The sequence below is a fragment of the Tetrao urogallus genome (assembly GCF_951394365.1).
Source record: "Tetrao urogallus genome assembly, chromosome: 11".
NCBI lineage: Eukaryota > Metazoa > Chordata > Aves > Galliformes > Phasianidae > Tetrao > Tetrao urogallus.
Genome location: NC_136824.1, coordinates 2811859 through 2831512, shown reverse-complemented (window position 1 = coordinate 2831512; position 19654 = coordinate 2811859). Strand labels below are relative to the sequence as shown.

At 51.8% G+C, this 19654-nt stretch overlaps 1 protein-coding gene across 1 annotated transcript in view; it reads right to left on the bottom strand.

Moving 5' to 3' along the window:
- Positions 1 to 15612, bottom strand: part of CHSY1 (chondroitin sulfate synthase 1) — a gene marked incomplete at both ends in the record, with an annotated part of 59248 nt that extends 43636 nt beyond the window's left edge. The window contains 2 exons of the mRNA XM_079541179.1: positions 8691 to 9186; positions 15323 to 15612. Of these exons, the coding sequence (XP_079397305.1) occupies positions 8691 to 9186; positions 15323 to 15612 (786 nt within the window). The remainder of the gene's footprint in view (positions 1 to 8690; positions 9187 to 15322) is intronic.
- Between the last annotated feature and the right edge of the window lie 4042 nt (positions 15613 to 19654).

Genomic DNA, 19654 nt, shown 5'->3' with positions numbered 1-19654 from the left:
ATGCTGAGGAGTGAACTCTGCTGTCTCACGCAGGGCAAATGTCTTCTCTCCCTGTAAGACAGTAACACACATTACGAAGCGTGGTTACAGAGGATTAAAGCAGCTCAGTTAATACAAACTAGCACTCTCTCCTGCATTCCTCACTAATACAGTGGTGACATAACCAGCCAAAACATTTAGCTTTAATTTAAATAAGGTTTAAGGAAGTTACTGCCAAGTAATTAAACCCATTGAAGGCTTGTGAGCAGAGGAACCCTCGTTAATACGAACAGAGCACTTCTCTAACCAGCTGCACCGATCTGAAATGGCAGCCGTGAACACCAGCAGGGTTTTCAGGATCAGACTTGTACCTCTCAGAGCACGCTGCCGGAGCTTGGAGGGGCTGCAGCAGCCCCACTATAGGCAAGTTTCCTGGTGCCATGCTGCTTCTCCCTGTTCTGATTCAAAGAAGGTGACAGGAGCACTTCTGGACCTGCAGGCAGCTTGCCTCTCCCCATTTTCCTGCTTTCTTATGGACTGAGCCCAAACCATAGGCTCCCACTCATTTCATTGCTAGAACTAACCTCTGCCAAAGAACCTGTGCTTAATCCAGAGAGCATTGGATGCTTCTGAAAAGCACTCACAAGAGCAAAAATACAGCACTCAGCAGGAGTCCCTAAAGCCATTCAGTTTGAAGGATTAAACTCAGAAGCTTGGGTGGAGTTTAGATCCAGCAGGCGTGATCCTACCCGTGCTCCCTTCAATCCACACTGTGCCTTCTCCTCAACACCTCCCTAAACTAATGCCTCTGAAGTCTAGGAGCAGCATCTCACAGCTCTGTGAAAATGTCTCAGGGCCCATCCTACATGTGTTCTGAGCCAGGGCAAGCCATGCCACACAGCCTGCGAAGCTCAGCTGGGAGCAGGAAAGCTGCTAGGGTTGGTAAGCAGCTCATTGCAGTGGCTTCTTGCTCGGTGCTTGTGCTTGCAGTGCTGACATTTCCCATGTAGAAAGTTTTAAAAGCACTCAGGGTCGTTACTGGCAATGTAAGCTGCATGCAGGCCTTTGATTCTTTCTCTGAATTCCCCACTGGCACTGCAAGTCACCAGCATGAAGCTGAATCAGTACAACAATCCCACTGACGCCAATCCGACACAACTTTCACTTTTGCTTCATTACCACAACTGGATTGTAGATGTGCTCAAAATGCATCCAAGCAATCACTGACAACTCAAGGGCACCATCAGAATTCTGCCTGTAAGTGAACTAACCAGAAATAACCAGCACTAAACTTTCAGCTCTGCAAGGAGCCCAGGCACGTTTTCTACCCGAAACTTTAAGACTTAAGAAATCAAGACCACTTAGGTCCCCCAAATCTTCCAACTGTGTTCCCAGCTTCTCTGTGACACATAAAGGTCACGTTGTTCTAAGCATGTAGGAGGATAATCCCCACCCTTCATGCAATCAGGATTCCTGGCAAGACTTTAAGAGGTCTCCAGCTGATAACCATAAAAGTTCACACCGCCAGGAGTCCAGATAAGCTCTTAACTCAGGAAATTAGTGCTAAAATGTTTTAAGCATTTCAGGGATCAATTAAGGAAGGTGCAGCAAAGTAGAATAAAGTTCTTTTTTTTTTCCCCCCAAATCAGATGGTTTTAGAACACAAAACAACAGCAGCAGCTCTTCAGCAGGGAAGTTTCACAGGAAATGAGGTTAGACAGATGCTGAACAATTAATCCTCCTTTAGCAAGGGCTATGTGCTGCCACTGGTTTGCATACACCATCTGCAGAACCACCAGGCATCAAGCGAAGCTACGGCCCTGCTGCAAGAGCTCGGTGCTGAGGCTGTCATCCTGCATCATCCAGGCTGGATGTGGCTCTGGGCAGCCCGGTCTGGTGCTTGGCAACCGTGCACATAGCAGGAGGGTTGAAACTGGATGATCACTGTGGTCCTTTTCAGCCCAGGCCATTCTATGATTCTATGATCTTCTGCAGGGCTGTGCAGGAAGCAGCAGTCACACAGACAGCATCAGCCCAGTGGGTGTTACTTTCCCCCAAAACATTAAGAAAAGCCCTCAAAGCACATTAATACACCAGCACGGTTGGCTATGAGCAGTGTCTAGAGCAACTCGAGGTAATTATCTGGTGCCCTCACTTGAAGTGGGGAAAAAAAAAAGTTTCACAGTGAATTGTTTTTGTTTTTACAGAAATCAAATCCATCACATCCGTCCATTTAAAAAAAAACGCCTTTTGTTTCTTCTCTGCAATAATTTAGTTGCTTTTATTAAAGAAATCGCATCAGAAGCGTAACAACAGCCAGCACTGAGAGCATCTGAACTGGATGTGCCATCCCTTCAGTGACCTCAGTTAGTTTACATTAAGCCCCTTCCCCACATCAGCACTTCATTTGTATTTCCCATCGCCAAACAGGCCTGGCTTTTGTCTCCCTTTCTTACAGGCTCTGACACCTCCGTGCTGCTGGGGCTTTAACTGCTTACACAACTCGGTGGTAACAGAAAAAAGCAGCTATTCCGCCCAGATTTACACACAGCCTCCCAAAACATCCAGGTCACTGTTACCTTCTCCCCATACACCAGCTACAAAGCTCCATGCCAAGAGCCCCAGCTGAAACTGCCTCACATCCACTTCAACTGAGAAAGCCAATTTGCTTTTCCTTTTTTACAGCCCAGTCACTTGGGGCATTTCACAACGAATTTGTTTGTACAGCGGCATGCAGCAGTTTATTGCCCCAGGGTGAGGGGTTACTGCTGGCTTTTAAACCACTCCAATCCCATCCTGAACCAACTGGTGTCCTTCCAAAGGCCCCAGGCAGGTGGCATTCACCAGGGATTACTGCACAAAGCTCGTTAAGGACAAGGAAGGATCTGAATGCTGTGCCTCATGGCTCCAGCAAGAACTTACCCTGCAAACCTGGAGGAACATTCCCACTGCTTCAGGAGAGAAAAATACACCAGAAAGCTTCAGGGCACAGCCTCCTCTCTGCCCACCCCACAGCTGCTAAACCTAGCAAACCCAAACCCTCGGATATCTCCTGTGCACCTTAATTAAGCAGCTGGGATGACGAGGCATTTTATTTGAGTTCTTTATCCCACCGTGCAATGAAGGATTAGCCTTGTCCTCAAGATAGCAGCTAATCCAGGCAGCTACCAAATTCAGCAGGCAGGCAGATCCCAATCTTAACAGAACCACTGCACTCCAAAAAGCCAATAATGGGGAAAAAGCAATGCTTCTGCTTCCTGTGCTCACTAGTAAAGCTTCCTTAGTGTCTACCCCACAGCACCAACAAACCTCAGCACAGGCACTGCAAGCCATCCAGCCAACCAGGAACAAATTAACTGCTCATGTGCTCTACAAAAACGGGTCAGTCTTAAACAATTACCTACAGCCTGCATAGGTTCGTGTAAGCACAAACCACATGGGGTTCCCCTTTTAAACCAAGGGCAGGCAGAAATCAGTGAGATTCAGGCTCAGGTGACTTTGGTCCAACACTCAGACCTGATACAAAGCAGTTCTTGGTCTGCATAACAAAGAGAAATGCTTTACCAGCCCAGGTTTAGAGGTCACTATGAAATGATCCAGTGGTGCCTTCACTTTTTCCTCTCTCAGATATTTGTTTCTCAAATATATAATTATTTTCTGAAGTGAAAGAGTTTGGTCAAGAGTTGGGTGCAGATCTGAGATCACTGCTCCTATTCCGAACCCTCCCAACCCACATCTTGGTTACATCAACCCAAACTGCTGCCTCTGCTCCTTCTGTGACCTCTCTGCCCTCCTCCTTAGCAAACATCGCTCCCAAAATTAGGCCCTGTGGTCACCTCTCGCTGCCTCCCCCTTCACACCACAGACACCCCGTGCCATCAGCAGGCATTTCAGCCTCCCCAGGCATCACCTCCCCCACCTGGACAAGGCTCCTCTCTATTCTTACCTGCATGCTCTGACAGTACCACTGCTCATTACCCTCATGAAGAGCAATCTCTATCCATGCACCACCCCAGGACCAGTGGCCACCCACCCACCTCTAACTTCATCTGAAGCCAAGCAGACATCTCTGAAGCATCTCAATAATTAAATTCACCACTTAAGATAAGCCCATTTATAAACATGCACTGTACAACACCGGGATGCTCGTATCCTCCCTCTCTCACACACACGATTTAGACTGTAGGTTCCTTGAACGAAGAGCTTCAAGGGGCTGCATGCACACGGCAGGATGCAGGTCTCTGCTGCTGTCAGGCTTGCCAAGTTCTGCATTTTCACTTCAAAAATTAAAAAAAAAAAAAAAAAAGAAGAAAAAGAAGAAAACAAGAGCACAAGCTTTGAAGCCAGGACAACGCATATAAATCAGAGCACCTGATTTCAGAAGCACAGCTGGATGCTGCTCCCCAGAAGACATGTCGAGCCTCATGTCTGCTGCCTGGAGTCCAACACAAGGATCCACCAACCCAACATCGCAGCTCAGCGCAGCCCATGGAGAACCACAGTGCCCACAGCACAGCAGCTCCAGGCCCATTCCTACACATCCCACCCCACACCGGGCATCAGCCAGCTGGAAACAGGCTGCTCTCCTTCCTCCTTTCTCAGAGGGCAAAGCAAGGGAGCCGGAGTTCAGCAGGCAGGAGGTGCATCCGTCTCCAGCGTTTGGGTTCTGATCAATAGCTGCAGGACTTGCCTTTTTCCTTCTTCTTTTTTTTTTGACTTCTGGCTATCATACAGAAAACCATAAACCTTAGTTTTGCCCAGGGGAGAGTCCATTCCAGAAACAGTATGTTCTGGCACTGCCAATGTACTTGGCAGATGGAACGTGCACTTCGAGGGCTTTCCTAACTTCAGTGAGTTTCAGAGTAGCAATTATCCTCAATTACTGCAGATGAAAGACCGCACGAGATGCCAGCACAACCCACCCTTCTCCCAAAAGCCCCCCATCACCCACAGCCACCAGCACCCCACTCCTCCCCAGCCAACGCCCGGAGGTTGGACCACTCCTTGGTGCCTACCAAGGATAGTTGTCCCTTTGGCACAACTTTTTTTGATTTGCCATTTACAGAGGGGTTCATTACTGAAGAAACAACTGGGTATGTATCAGCAATACCTTGATTTCCAGCAGCTGCAGAGACTTCATGTTAAAGGTACCAGCACTCTTAAGCTGAAGATACCAAACCCTCCATACTGAAACAATGCTCAGTCTTTGCAACAAACAAGATAGAAAGGATACTGAGCTACACAAGGGTGGTTTCACAATTCAGATGTGTTTAAATGAAACCTAAACTTGAAATGAAAACCGAGATCAGCAATTTGTTGTGATGGTTAACTCACAGATGAGATGCCTGCCATCAATGCTGGGACACAAGGCAGCACACAGCTCTGCACTGCCACAGCACACAGGAGCAGTCCTGGCATCTTCTCAGTGCCAACCAGATTGCTGCCAGGGGGAGATGGGAGAAGGAAGGAGACTCAGATACATAAATTGTTTCTGAGGAGAACACCCAGCAGTGTGCCACGATTCCAAAGCACCAATATTCACTAGAAATGCACAGTCACATCCCAGCAAGTGCAGCACAAGCCTTTCCTCCTCTTCAAGAGAAAGGACTGCACTGTAATATTGCCTCGTAAACCATCAAGCTCCCATCTGTACTCTGCAGATATTTCACAGCCCTGCTCTTTTTTATGGGTTTTTATCCATAGCTTTGGCTGCTCCACCCTACAGGCAGCTGAGGTTTAGAACTATTTGTTGATAGCCATGGCAGCCTCGGTTTTCTTTTTCAGTGATGATAATCCTTGCTGTAAAGAACTCAACATTTTAAGATGCCTGTCTCACTCATGACTCACTCGACCTGTCCCATGGAGGGCCACAGCCACACACCAGCCATAGGAGCTCAAAACCTATAGGTGCTCCAAACTGCTCCCAGAGCAGAGCTGGAGGGTGAGCTGGGTTTTCCTGCAGCATACCCCTATTTTTGTTGCATCTTTCCTGGGCAAGGCGAAGCAGGAAGTCTATCCAAAGAATCGCGGTGTCAGTTCTTGTACTGTATCTGCTGACAAGCTCCAGAGGGCAGGAAGAGCACCAACAAATGTTCACAGGTCTCAAAGCGGGCAATAAGCAGTGCTGCTAACGGAGTGGTCTGAGAGGCACTGCAGAGAGCAGCAAAGTGACAGAAACACAGGAAGGGGAGAAAAAGGGCTTAGAGACAGATTTAGAGACAGGCTGCCTGGAGCAGAAAAAAAAACACAGAGCCAGGACTGGAGGCGCGGCTGGGCACACCACCAGAGAAAGAGGCAGCGAAGATGAGCAGCACAGTGAGGACATTGTAGGATCCTAAAATCAGAGAAAGGGGGCACTGACAGTCGTGGCAACGAGTAAAACGACTCCGGGCGCCGTGCCCACGGCAAGGGCAGTGCAGGAAAAGAAACCGCCCGAGGGGAGCTCCAGTGGGGCCCTGCGTGTGCTGGGGCTGAAACCAAAGAGCCGAGGGCTGCCCAGCCAAGGACCCGAGCTCCTCACTGCTGCTGCAATGTGAGCCTGCAGAGAGGCAGCGCAGGAGGAGAAGGTGGAGCTGACTGGGTTTGGTTTTACTGAGGCCAACACGGCCCTGTTTGCGGAACCTCGCGCTGCAGCCGCTTCCCTTTCAATGGGAATTCTGAGAAAGGCAGTGCCCCAGCACAGATAACTCTGCTCCATCAGAAGTCCATGCAACACAACACTGCACAGTGCTCCCAGTGCCCTGTTACGTGACATTCATCAACGTACAAGACATGGAAAATGTCGCTTTTACACCCAGCTACCCTAACACAGCTGTTAGGACAGCTGTGCTGCTTCACACTGCTACTGCTTTGTCTTTGATAAAATACCAGGCATGTTTCATCTGCTTGCCCAGGCAGTGAGAGGACCAGGTTGAAAAGCACAAAAAGACAGCAGGATTTGAAGCTGAGGCCTCAACTGAATGAGAGCAGAGCTGTTCCTTAAGTGGCACCACCCGAAGAAGTCTTCCCTCTCTCCAAAACTTGCCTCGGAGCATAGGGAGGCCCAAAGAAGGAACTTGGGGTCACCCCATGCCTGGAGATGCTGAGGTTGGATGGGGCCTTGGGCAGCCTGAGCTGGTGGGGGGCAACCAGCCCACAGCAGGGGTTGGAATTGAACCATCTTTAGGGTCACTTTGAGCCACTCAGTGTTTCCAAGAAACAAGTGAGCATCAGCAGCGCACAGCCACGAGCACTGCTGAGTGCCCTGCAGCTCACACACCTCACTGCAACTCCAGGCAGCTCACCTGGAAGAACCCAGTGCCGCAGGTCACTCCACAGAAGCTGATCAAACAAAGCTGCCTTTGAGGTGTGGTTGCACGTTGCCATTATTTCAACCCCAAATCTGATCACAATGAATTGCCGGGTTCTCTGCCAGTTTTTCTCTGCCAGTTTCAGTAGGACCAAAACGCTGACCTTCAGGAAGCACCAAACACCACACGGTAGAGGCATTCATAACGAAAGTTGTTCCAATTCAGAATGACTGAAGTGAAAATTTTATGCTGCCAGAAACTGTGGAAAAAACATTACTGACTCCTTGTGAAGGCCTAGCCACAACGCTGGCAGCGCATAAACTAATTCCAGGTCGGTGAGCAGGGAATGTGGACAGCCACCGTCAGTCCAGAAAGCCTTTACGAACAAAAGATAGGAGTAAGTTACTGCTGCTGGAAACCTCCTTCCCCTCCCACAGCAGCTCTCCTGTCACCGAACTGCGAGCTGAAATGAAGCATGAGCTCTTGGGGGCAGAGGACTCAGTAAACACGTCAAAGTTTAACGCGAGGCTTTGCCAGTGAAAGAGGAGTCAGCAGCAGCCTCCGTGACCACGGCTCTGCTGTCAGATGGATGGAAGAATCTCCCTTTTTACCACATCTCATAAAAGGACAAAGCAGCAGTTGTAAACCAGTCATAAATGTTTGCATAAAAAAGATAAACCGTTCGCCCTCTGCTGCGCTCTCTTCTAACTTCCCAGAGAAACCCTCTAGCATTTCCCCAGGAGAAGCTGCAGGTTGAGCACAGCGGCTGTTTCCAATCAGACAGCCTGCAAACAACCAGGGTTCACTTCAAAAAGCTGAGGACCCCAGCAGGAGAACCCCGCTGCCCCCCACAGCATCACGAAGCGCTGCCAAAAGCAGGCTGGCCAACCCTGCAGCCACAGCAGCATGGGCAAATGCTGTCTGTCAGCGTCAGAGCAGTGGCTTGGTCCTGCTGTCACCAAGGAGCTGCTTGATGGGTGCTGGCAGGACAGCATGACAGCACCAGTGCCGATGAGGCAGCTCTGCAGTGGTAGTAGTTTGGAAAACATTGCCACTGTCAAGGCCAACAGCTGTCTGCCTGGCATCTTTTAACTGTGACAAGAAACAAGCAACAGTACCACCTATTTTCCGTGCTGATACTGTGCCATAGCCAGCAAAAAAAGTCACCGCTTATTTAAGCTTATTCCCCTTTTGATTAAATAAAAATATTCATTACAAACAACAAACATTCCTCCCACCATCCCAACGTGCCCAGCTGGGCTCTGGTTCACGTTCAAGCAGGACTCTCCTGGGACAACACACGTAAGAAACAAGAGCACCAAAACCACCCAGTGGCACAGGGAGGTGAGCTCTGGAGCAGCTGCTGTGCGGCCCTACAGCCTCCGCCTCCCCCCAAACACGCTCCCTGCCCCCCAGCCTTACCTCGTATGACCACACGCACTGCACGCCCGCAAACCTCCGCACGCATCTTCCCACTTCCACGTCCTCGTGGGTGGTGTACATCTCTCGCAGGCACTCGCCAATGTGGGGCACCATTCTCCGCAGGACCTCCCGGCTCATGATCACTCCAGGTCCCCCCATGCAGAAGTTCTCGCCCGGCTCCAGCGCCAGCTTCCCCATCTCCTCCGTGGTACCCAGGCCGGTCTGCCCAAGAAAGAGGGGCTCACTGCTGTTCAAACTCCTCAGGAAGTTCTCCAGTTTGTCTCCTTTGATGTAAACGTCGTCATCGGCTCTCATAAACCATTCGTATTTGTCCAAGTAGTGGTCATGCATGTATTTGAGCATCATAAAAGATTTCTTCTGGGGTGGGTAAGAGTCATCGACACCGGGGAGCGGCACAATGGGGATGGGGATGGAGGTGTCCGAACCCTCACTGGAGAAGAATTCAACCTTGCCAGGAATGCTTTTGGACCAGGTTCTAGGTGAAAAAGACAGTAAGAACTCATTGAGTATGCAAACAGGAGGAAGCAGAAAGCACTACCCAACAGAGATAATTCAAAGCAACTACACCTCATTTGCTTCACAGATTTTCTTTTTAAATGCCTGGAAGGGTTATTTTTTTTTCCATGCAAACGAAGGCATTTGTGCTGCACCTTGAGGAACTGGTGCAGCATGCAGAAACATTTGAGACAGTGAGCACCTGAACACTGCCTCTGCAGCTGCACCTGGTAAAAAATAATACAGTTCACTCTGTCCTTAGGCATATTCAGTGTCCATTTAACAGCAACATCAAAGCAAACCAAGACAGGCAAGCAGCCACTACAACTGGATTTAATGCCTCAGAAATTCCCTGCGAGTTATTCAGCATCATACCCACATCCCATCTCCTCCAAGCCTCCCCAAAGCTCAAAATCACGTTCAGAAGTACTGATTTCCAAGGGCTAAATAGATGGCAGATTACACATTAACACAGAGGCTGTGCCCTATGGGAAAAGCACAGTGTGTGGTAGCAACACGATGGCTTTGTCACACCAGCACAGGATTGGTGCTGGTGACAGGTTCCACAGGACTGGAACACTGGTGACAGATATGTAACAGCACTTCTGAGGTGAAGGATGCAGTCCTCCTTCAATACATCACCATCACTTTACCAGCTGACTCCCTACACGGGTTCACTGCCAAAAGCAGAACAGACTTTGGGCAGCAGAAACCACATGCAATTGGAAATGTACAGAATTAGCCACCACACCAAGCCAGAAACTTAAAAATATTTCCAAAGAATCCAACCTTAACTTTGCCTGGGAAATGCTAAAGCATTTAAGTGGGTCTAACTACGTACCAACTTGGACAGTTAGACAATCCAGCTTTGTGTAATGAATATCATCCAATTGCTTTAAAAGCTTTGTCTTCTGCATTTCTTACTCATAGGGGTAGAGTTACATTGGAAAAGTTTAGATCCTGGCTTCCCACAGAAGCACATAGCGAATGAAGTCAATGGAAACATTCCTGTTGACTTCACAACAGAGGTGATGGGGCCCTTAATCATCAGTGATGTAATTAATGCACACTGATAGTTACATCCTGGCAGAGCGCGGCAAGCTGCCTGTCTTGCAATGACACATCCCCATTTTCAGCTTCCCTTAGCTGCAAAGAAATGCGTTTATTTTCTGACGGCCGTGCTCTGGTTGCACATCAAAGGGTTTGAATGAAAAGATGACGTGGGAAATTGCTCTTCCCATAGCAACTCACTTTAAGGATTTCATCAAAAAGCAAGTTCAACACGCACTCAGATTTGCATCTCAGAGAAAGGAAAGGTGGGAGCTGAGAGCGGCAGCTCATCTCACCTCTGAGACCACTGTGATCTCTGCAGGACCGACCTTCACTATTTTACTTTATGTTTAACGCCCTTCTCCTGCTGGTTCCTGGTTTCAATTTTCTCCCCTCCCTCTAACCAGTCTCCCTCACCCTGGGACCCCCTTTGGTATTGTCAGCACAGAGATCCCATTCAACAGAGGCGGAACAAAACATATGTACATCTATAAACCGGGGCAGATTTGATTTCCAGCCCTCATATTGCATTAAAGCCCCAGGCTCAAAGCCAGCTTGGCCCAATTGTTTCTTGGATCTGGGCCATATTTAAAGTTTCATGCTAAAACAGGAGGAAAGCAGAGAAATCTCCCTGTAGTTTCAGGGTCACAGTGCACAGCACAGGACCGTGCCCATGCAGTGACTGCAGCCTGGGGCAGCACTGGGACACGGCTGTGGGATTGCAATGCATGTCTGAACTCACACAGATGAAATGTGCTCCCACACCAAAAAGTTGCCTGCGTGTCTGTGTCAGTGTGAGCGCTGCTCAGCGTTGACTGAAACAACACCAGTGTGCTGCTCTTCTTGTCCAAGCTGTGGCCTGCTGCTTCGTGCATCCCCTCATCGGGGACAGGACACAGCAATTTGTTTGCAATACATATGACAGCGCCCACCAAAAAAACCTGTGCTGGTGCAACACCACTCTTCCTGGGAAGAAACATTCCCCAGTACCCAACCTGACCCACCCTGGTGCAACTTAGGGCCATTACCTCTTGTCACAGGCCACACATATCACTGTACAGGCATCTTTCCAACCCCAGTCTCCCCCCAGAATTAAGGACTGATAAATGCAGGGCTAGATTCTGATCAAAGGTACTTCTAACTGTGTTCTCTGACTCAGGTTATGGGCAGCAGCCTGACCTGCCCAGCTCCTCGGGCACAGCCAACACCTCCCTACCGCAGCACTGCTCCCACCAGCTGACACTGCTCTCCTGGTCGGGGCTTCTAAAGTAAGACCTACAAATGAATGGTTGATAATTAAACAGAAAAAACACAGAGGAAAATAGAGAAACCTGGCACTGCCCTTCCCTCAGGAGGACGCCCTGGTCAGCCTCAGCTGTCACCACATCCCCGCCATCAGACCCTGCCAGCCCTGCTGGTGGCCTTGGCCAGCTGAAGCTCCAGGATGCTCGACTGCCCAGAGAGCAATATCAGGTTCAGGACACAACCGATACGTGCGCTGCATCGGTCATTTAAAAACCAAACCCCCAACCTTATCTCCTCTGTGTAATCTGAATCTGCTCGGTTAAACAGGAGGATGCTCACGAATCAGGACAGCACAGCTCTCTGTTACCTCCCCAAGAGCACGCTGACAGCACACCCGGCCACGTGCAACCTGCTTTCTCCATGCACTGGGAAGGTAACACTGACAGAGCACAGCACGGGGCAGGAGGAACACAGACACAGAGTGCTGCATCTTCTGTTTTCACACTGTTCCTGATTTATCTGCATTACCTTGCTTTACCAGCAGCTCTGCAGACTCAGCATCAACAGCCTGCCACCTCAACAGCCTGCCACCTCAGGTTTCCCTGTGAAACAGAGGATGGAAACTGACCCATCACCTGCAGGCACATGGACTCAGGGTGTGTTCCACAGCCCCAGGCCACGTGGCAGGTGGCCAATGGACTCCATAATCTTGGGAAGCTCTCTCCATCTGAACTGTTCTGTATGCTTATTTTGGGGTACGCAGGCGACCTAATTTCTCCTGCTGGCCCACGCACTAGCACCATATACTCCTATTTGATGTGTGTCATACTGTTCTGTAAACATTTGCATAAATTTTTGGTGGTTTTTTACCACCAGGAAAGCCCAGCATGTCATGTTTGCCCCAGGTGCTACAGGAGCAGCTAACACAGCATTGTGACATAACCAGAACAGCTGACACATTGACCAGAACATGTCAAGTGCTGTCATGATGTTCAAAGTCACTCCTTCCAAGAGATAAAAGAGTGCACACACTGCAATCCACCCTATTACCTCACCACCAACCAGAAAGGACCAGAAACAACAAATACCACCCAGCAGCCTAGACAGAGGCTCTGAATTTATTAAAAAAAGAAGAAGGAAAAAAAAAAGCATAAAAATGTGTTTGGCATTATGCTTCTGCAGCAGCTATTGGGAGCTTATAGAGATAATACCAATGCCTTTCAATCCCAAACCCTGCTGGCTGCCTTTCACTCAGGCTCCTCCAAGCACTCAGGTATTTAGATCCCAGAGAGTTCAAGGCACAGGCTCCCAAGGGCACCCTTCTGCCCTGTGCTCAAGGGACAAGGGTTCAGCCCAGGCACATCTCCTGCCCCACGTGCAGATGGTTCTATGGGACTGTCCCAAACCAAGAAATCCCATGGCCCTCTTCCCACAGAGCTATGAAGCAGTCACAGTGCTGTGAACGAGGCAGACGTGGTCTCAGATGCCAAGCCCTAACACCCAGCCATCAGCTGCATTCGTGCTGCTCTGCTTGCAGGTTTCCCAGGAAATCCAGTTGCTATGCAATTTAAAAAAAAAAAAAGAAAACAAAAAAGGTCAACTGTCTGATATTTCTGCTCCTGAGACAGCAGGCTTCAGCCTTTTGGGAGAATGCTTATCCCTATGCTCTCCTTCCTGTATGTCCTTTAGCACAACTCCTCTGAATTGCAACCTATTGCTGCACTTTCCCTGAACCCCCGCTGTACCTCACCTCCTTCCTGCGCTGCTCCTTCCCTGCCTTTCATGTGTCACTGCTTCTGCTGCTGCACTCTACCAGCCTGCTCATAGGGAACCTGGCTGTCAGAGAACTGCCCAGAGCAAACTTGGCCATCAACCTTATTCTCTGCCTGGCTACAGAAGCACAACTGTTTCAAAGAGCCGGCCTCTCCTGACAATCCAGCGGCCTGCTCTGCCTTGCAGCGGTCATTTTGCAGTGATTGATGTTCAGGAAGTGGATTGCTTCCCCTCTCCTTAGATCCTATCTGGATTCACAGCAGCGCCGATCGGCGAATGCTTTCCGCTCCGGCCCCTTTCAGCCGTGCCTGTCAATGGCCTTTGAGTCGCGGCAGTGCGGAGGTATTCAGCCCCTGCATCCTTAATTCTTTTCAGCAGAATCGAGGCTCCGCACACGCTGCCACCCGGGAAAGCCTTGCGAGCAGCTTCCCGTTGGGCGCCCTGTGCCAGCGATTCAGCTCCCCAGGATGCTTTGTCAATGCGGTAATCCCAGCGATTGTCTGCTTGAACACTTCATGGCAATCAAAAGCCATTTAGGATTTCAGGTTTGTCTTCCTCTCCTCTCCCCCTCCCCACCTTCTCCCAAAGATGTCTTCCTGTCACCAGGACATGAGCTCATTTCTTTTGCCCATGGCAGGAGGAAGATGCATTCAGCCCTACCGCATCGCTAAGAGCCCCCATTATTCAGTCCTTCCGAGAGCTGACAGCCCCTCTGGAGGTTAAACCAAAATAGAAGCGCAATAAAAAGTGACGCTCTGCCTCCTTCCCAGGGCTGGAGGAGCCCAATCTCCTATACTGCATCTTTAACCGTTTTATTTCATGTACGGATGTTGCAGATTTGGATCCATGTATCTTTCAAGCACGGAACCGTTCAGCAAGAACAAACCAAGGGGTGAGAGGCCTCCTTACTTCCCATCCTAGCAAGGAGAGGATCAGGTTGGACACTGACAGACATTTATTCTCAGAAAGAGCAGCAATGCACTGACACAGGCTGCCCAGATGGTGAGATCACCATCCCTGGAGGTGCAACAGAACCACGTAGGTGCAATGTGGTCAGTGGGCACGGCGGGGTGGGCTTGGGGATCTCAGAGGTCCTTTCCACCCTCCGTGACTCTATGAATGAGAAAACACCCACAACCAACCCCATCCGCAGCCCACACTGTGAGAACTGCCCCTTCTGGGATCCCTGACACAAGGCTGATGGCTGCCACACAAACAGCCCTGCCCCAAGCCCTGTTCCACGTGTCCCAGCACAGCTCCATGTCAGTGCCCATTGCGCAGCTCGTGGGATCTGCAATCCAGCACGCTCCAACCCACGCGGTAAAGAAAATTCATAACCCTGAAGAAACACATTCCTTCACCTATTTCAAAGCATCAGTCACACACCCTCCATAACTTAATTACAGATCTTCTGCTGGAAGAAGGCGTTAAAGCTTCATTAAAACCGACTCCGGTGCCCGACGTGCTCCAGACTGCCCCGACTGAGCCATTTCACCGCGTTTAACGCCGACGTGAAGAGAAGCGGTGGGACAGGGCACATCCCAGCGACGGAGCGGGGTTTGTCTCAGCACAGGAATAAAAGAAGGGGACGTTTTGTTGGGTTAGGGCCGCCCCGGAGCCCCGCTGCACCCAGCTCCGAACTCTTTCCTATCCCGGCCCCGCATCGGGGCTACGGGTGCGTTTCAGCGGGGCTCCTCGCGGCCACATCTCCGCTCCGGGGCCGCGGACTGGGGCGTGACAGCGGCACACGGCCGCGCTCGGAGCGCAGCTCCCAGCTCGCGGCGCCGCTCCCCGCTCCGGCACGGCGGCCGCCGCCACCCTTTGTTCCCGGAGCCGCGCCGGCTCTCCGCGCAGCCACTCGCCCGCAGATCGGGGCCGTCCGCGGACCGGCGGCGCGCCCCAACTTTCTCGCCCTCACGTCCCTCGGCCGCCCGAACCGCGAGGGAGCGGCGCGGCTCAGCGCGGGGCTCCAGCCCACCCTCGGCCGCCGCTCCATCCCCGCGGCGCGGCCCCCGGCGGAGCTCCGCCCGCCTCTCCCTCCGTCTCACCGGTGCGCGGCCACGGCGCGGCTCCTCAGGTACTTCTGCGCCGTCATCACCCCCACGAAGAGGAAGCTCTGCGCCGGCGGACCGGGGCGGCGCGGCTGCGGGAGGAGAGGGGCGGCGGCGGCTGCGGCCGCTGCCGGCGGCGGGCGGCACCCCGACGGGCGGCTCCGACGGGGCCGCGCCGCCGCCGCCAGCTCGGAGGCGCGGGGCAGGACGAGCCGCGAGGCGAGCACGAAGCCCAGCACCAGCCCCAGCAGCACGCTGAGCCAGGCGCGGCGGCCGCGGCCCGCCATAGCCCGGCGCCCGCCCGCCCGGCAGGCCCAGGCCCCGCGCTGCGCCTCCTCACAGCGCCGCCGCCGCCGCCCCGCGCTGCGCCGCCGCCGCCGCCGCCAGCCGCGCCGTGCCGCCCAGCGCCGCCATGGGGGGAAGGGGAAGGGACGGGAAGCGGAGGGAAGGGGGCGCCCGCCTCCCGGCCCTGCCCCTCGGCACAGGCGCCGTGTGCGGCCCCGCGCCGCGCGCTGCCCGGCGCCGCTGGCCCCGCCCGGAGAGGGGCGGTGGGGGCGGGGGTGAGGAGGGGGACGGAGGCGGCGCGGATTGGAGCGGAGCGGAGCGGGGCCGAGGGAGGCGCCGCCCCGTAGCGACGGGCAGGGTGGGGGTCGGGGTGCGGAGGGGAGTCTCGAACTCGGGACCTCGGGGTGCGGAGCCGGGGGCGGGGCGGGGGCGCGGGGACTGGCACGGAGGGTGAAGGGACCCCGGGGGGGACCGGGACTGAGACAGCAGGGCGAGAGAGAGCCCAGGGCAGAAGCCGGGACTGAGAGAACGGACGCTGAACGCAGGGCCGGAGCCAGGGCTGAATCCCGAACCTCAGGGCGGGACCCGGCGCTGAGATCCCAGAGCCCAGCACGGGAGCCGGGACTGGGAGCCTCAGACCGGAGCCTCTCGGGTACCATCCGCAGCCAGGACGGGCGGCAGCCCCAGCACGAGCATCCATCCCTGCAGACGGGCGGCTCCCGGCCAGAAGCCCCCACTTCTGCACCGTCCTCGGTTTAGCACAGAGGGACACCAGCTCTCCCCACACCGCTGGCACACGGCCCTCCAGCCCCAGCTTTGCTTAGTGCTGCTGCATTCAACCCTGCTCTGCTGCCAGGGGGAAACGCAGGCACGAGCAGCTCCATCGTCCCCACCTTGCTAATTAAAGCCCCCAGAAATAGGTCAGGCTATTTCCATCCCGAGGCCATAATGACCGCTCAACAGGGTGAAGTGTTTCCTTTCTCTTTGCCCACACTAACTCTCCACGTGCAATTCATCTACAGAGAGCTTCGGCTTCAAACACTGCAGCCCCCGAGCCTTGACATTTTAAAGGAAAAAACCTCCAGCCTTCACAGAAGCAATACATCTAGTCCAGCCCACTGCCCACCCACTTATCACTGTGGTTTCTTCCACTTCCTACGCAGCTTTGCATCTCCAACTGCCAGTCTTTCCCTTTGCATCTTATAAAAGAAGTTATTTATATTGCAGTGTCATCCATGACAAGCTCAGACGAAAGTCTCAGCATATGGCAGCCTGTTATTGAGCAAGGAGCACTGTGAAAGGGAGCACCAAAGCAGCCTTTCGTGACACAAACAGGCACGTAGGATGGGTTTTTATGGTCTTTCTACAGTAAGTGCCACATTTCTGGGAAACAGCAGGTAATGCCACAAACCAATTATCTGACACATGATGGTGCATCTTGAAAAAGAATGCTTGTGAGTGGCTTTATTGCTAATGTGATAACACAAGCCTGATAGCGAGGTCAGCACCAACGAGCTCAGCAGCAATAAATACCATGTGTCATAATGGTTGATTGTATTAAGCAAAAATAAAATAGAAACTGGAGAAGAAATGGAAGCAAATTAAAGAAAAGCAGGTCTGCTTTTAGTTACCAACAAGAGGAACACGGTGGTATTGTGTGACGTGTTTGTGGGAAAAGGAAGAAAAGCAGAACTAAAAGGCAGAAGGCAGGGAAAGTGGGGGGGAAAAAAAAGTGTAATTCTCTGCTACATCCCAGGATTTACAATGCTTTGCTGCTATTTCCAACTGCTGTTGACCTGATCTTTCTCCTGGAGCTACCCTCAGCCTGTGCCACTCTAGATTTGTTATTCCCTCTTGGAAAACTTCCTTAAAAGGAGCCTCACCCAACTCTGCTTCTTCCCTCTCTCCGCTTCTTCCTCCCCACAATCGTCAGGTCCTAAAGCATGGGAAAATGACAGATGTTCAAGCTAAAATAAAAAGGCCTCTGCTTCTTTCCAAGAGAGGGAGATGTGGCAAGTTTGTGAGCACGAACAGGATTACTCTTAGCGTGCTCCAGATCAGCAGGAAAAATCTCCTGATTCAAGGGAAAGATGCTGCGGCCTATGAATTGCAGGAAAAGGCAGAGCTAGTGTGGTTAAAAGGCAATAAAAAAGGAGGGTTGGGGCAGCGGAGCTGTCAGCTGGCTTCTTCCCATGAAGAAAAGGAGTTAGTCATCAGAACTGAAAACTTCATGCAACTTCAGCACACATGGAAACGATGAAGCGAGGAGCAGCGAGGAGAGGCAGCCAGCATCCTCCCCACACTGCCTTCAGAGCAGGTAGGACAGCCCTTTGGGAGCCTGCTGTGCACCAGCAGGACCACAGTGGGACACCAGTTCACTCCACAGAGCGGAGTTTAACCCAGCCCAGCTCACATGTGAGGTGCCAGTGCTGCTCTGCCACGCTGTTTTCACTGTCCTGGGATTTCTTTTGGCACATTCCCACTTTTGGTAGAGGAAAAGCACACTTCCCAGTGCCATCCTACACCCTATGAGAGCACATACACTCAGCCTTCCTACTGTCACAGGTCTGCAAGCAATGCAGTTGTGTGCATCACACTGCCAGCTCAAAAGGCTGAGCAGCAGCTGTATGGGTGGTGGGCAAACCCAAGCCTCACACTGCAGCAGGAGGTTGGCTGCCCTCCTTCTTCCAGGCAGGTACATTAATGCCACCCACGTGCAGGCTTCAGCCTCTACCTGGAAGAACATTGCTGCCCTGTTGTCTGAGGCTTACAGAAGCCGTAACCAAGTATGTCTGGGGCGTGCTGCCAGGGCGAGACGTCCTGCGAGCATCCCACACAGGGCTTCAGCACTGCTGGGGGTCAGGAGCTGCTTCGCTTCGAAGGAACTGCAGGGAGAATCATCACTGCATGAGCTGCACCGCAGCTCTCAGCACAGCCACGTCCTGCCAGGCAGCACGCAGCCAAGCAGCCCTCCACAGCACATCACCACATCTAACTGCTTTCCCCTCTTAGCACAGCTCCTGTAGTCTTCACAAATACTTGACGCTATGCATTACTGCTAGCATAAAATAAAAGGTGAGGCATTCTCCTAACGTAAAGGTGCATACAAGCACAAACATGCCGATTTTTATGCAGTGTGCTTTCTATTCTGCATGCAGATTTTGTGGGATTGCTTGAGGAAATACTGTGAGGGCTCTCCCAAGTCTGAAGAGGACGCACACCGCATGCATGCAGCACACCTCCGAGCTCCCATCCCACTGCTCCTGTGAGATCAGCACACACACCAACAGGGAGAGCCCCCTCGACAGACCCGTGCAGCTTGGACTCCACATCAGATGAACGAAACAGTAATCCTATTTTTAAAGGAAGAGAAAGCCATGCACTTAAAGCAGCAAACTGTTCTGTATGCATGCAGTATAGATGCTGTCCCTTTGGAATAAAGGAGCAGAACAGGAGGAAGTTGCTTCCACGTAGAGGACATTACCCTATATAGGAAAGAGAGACTGTCTTGCACTGTGATAATCCTTTTCCCCATCAGTTTTGATTGCCAACACATCCACAGTCACGAGCCCGCTTACAGGATGTGCCTTCTACCCTATGCATCTTTTAACATATTTTAAATCATACTTAAGAAACAAACTAGTTTCCCAGTACTCCAGCAGCTTTAATTATTAATGTTCCAGTACTTAAACCGATACTGTAAAATCTACCCAGACACTGGAAAATGAGCACACTTCATACATTCAAGGTAACAGACTCACGATGGAAAAAATCTAGCTGGGCAACCAGCAGCATTTGTCTTTGTCACAGTATTTCCAGCAGCACTGCATTTTCCTGAATGATGCAGAAACTCCTGCCCCAGTTCCAGCACCCACTTTTTCATCCCATCCCTTGACACGGACCAATCCTCACTTCTTCTCTCAGCTGAATCACTCGGAAGGCACACGTTCAAGGGACAGGAAAATGTCACCAGCTGCTGCTTGCTCTCAAGCCAGGACAACATTGCCATCCCACGGCCCAGCACCGCAGTGCAGCTCCCACGTT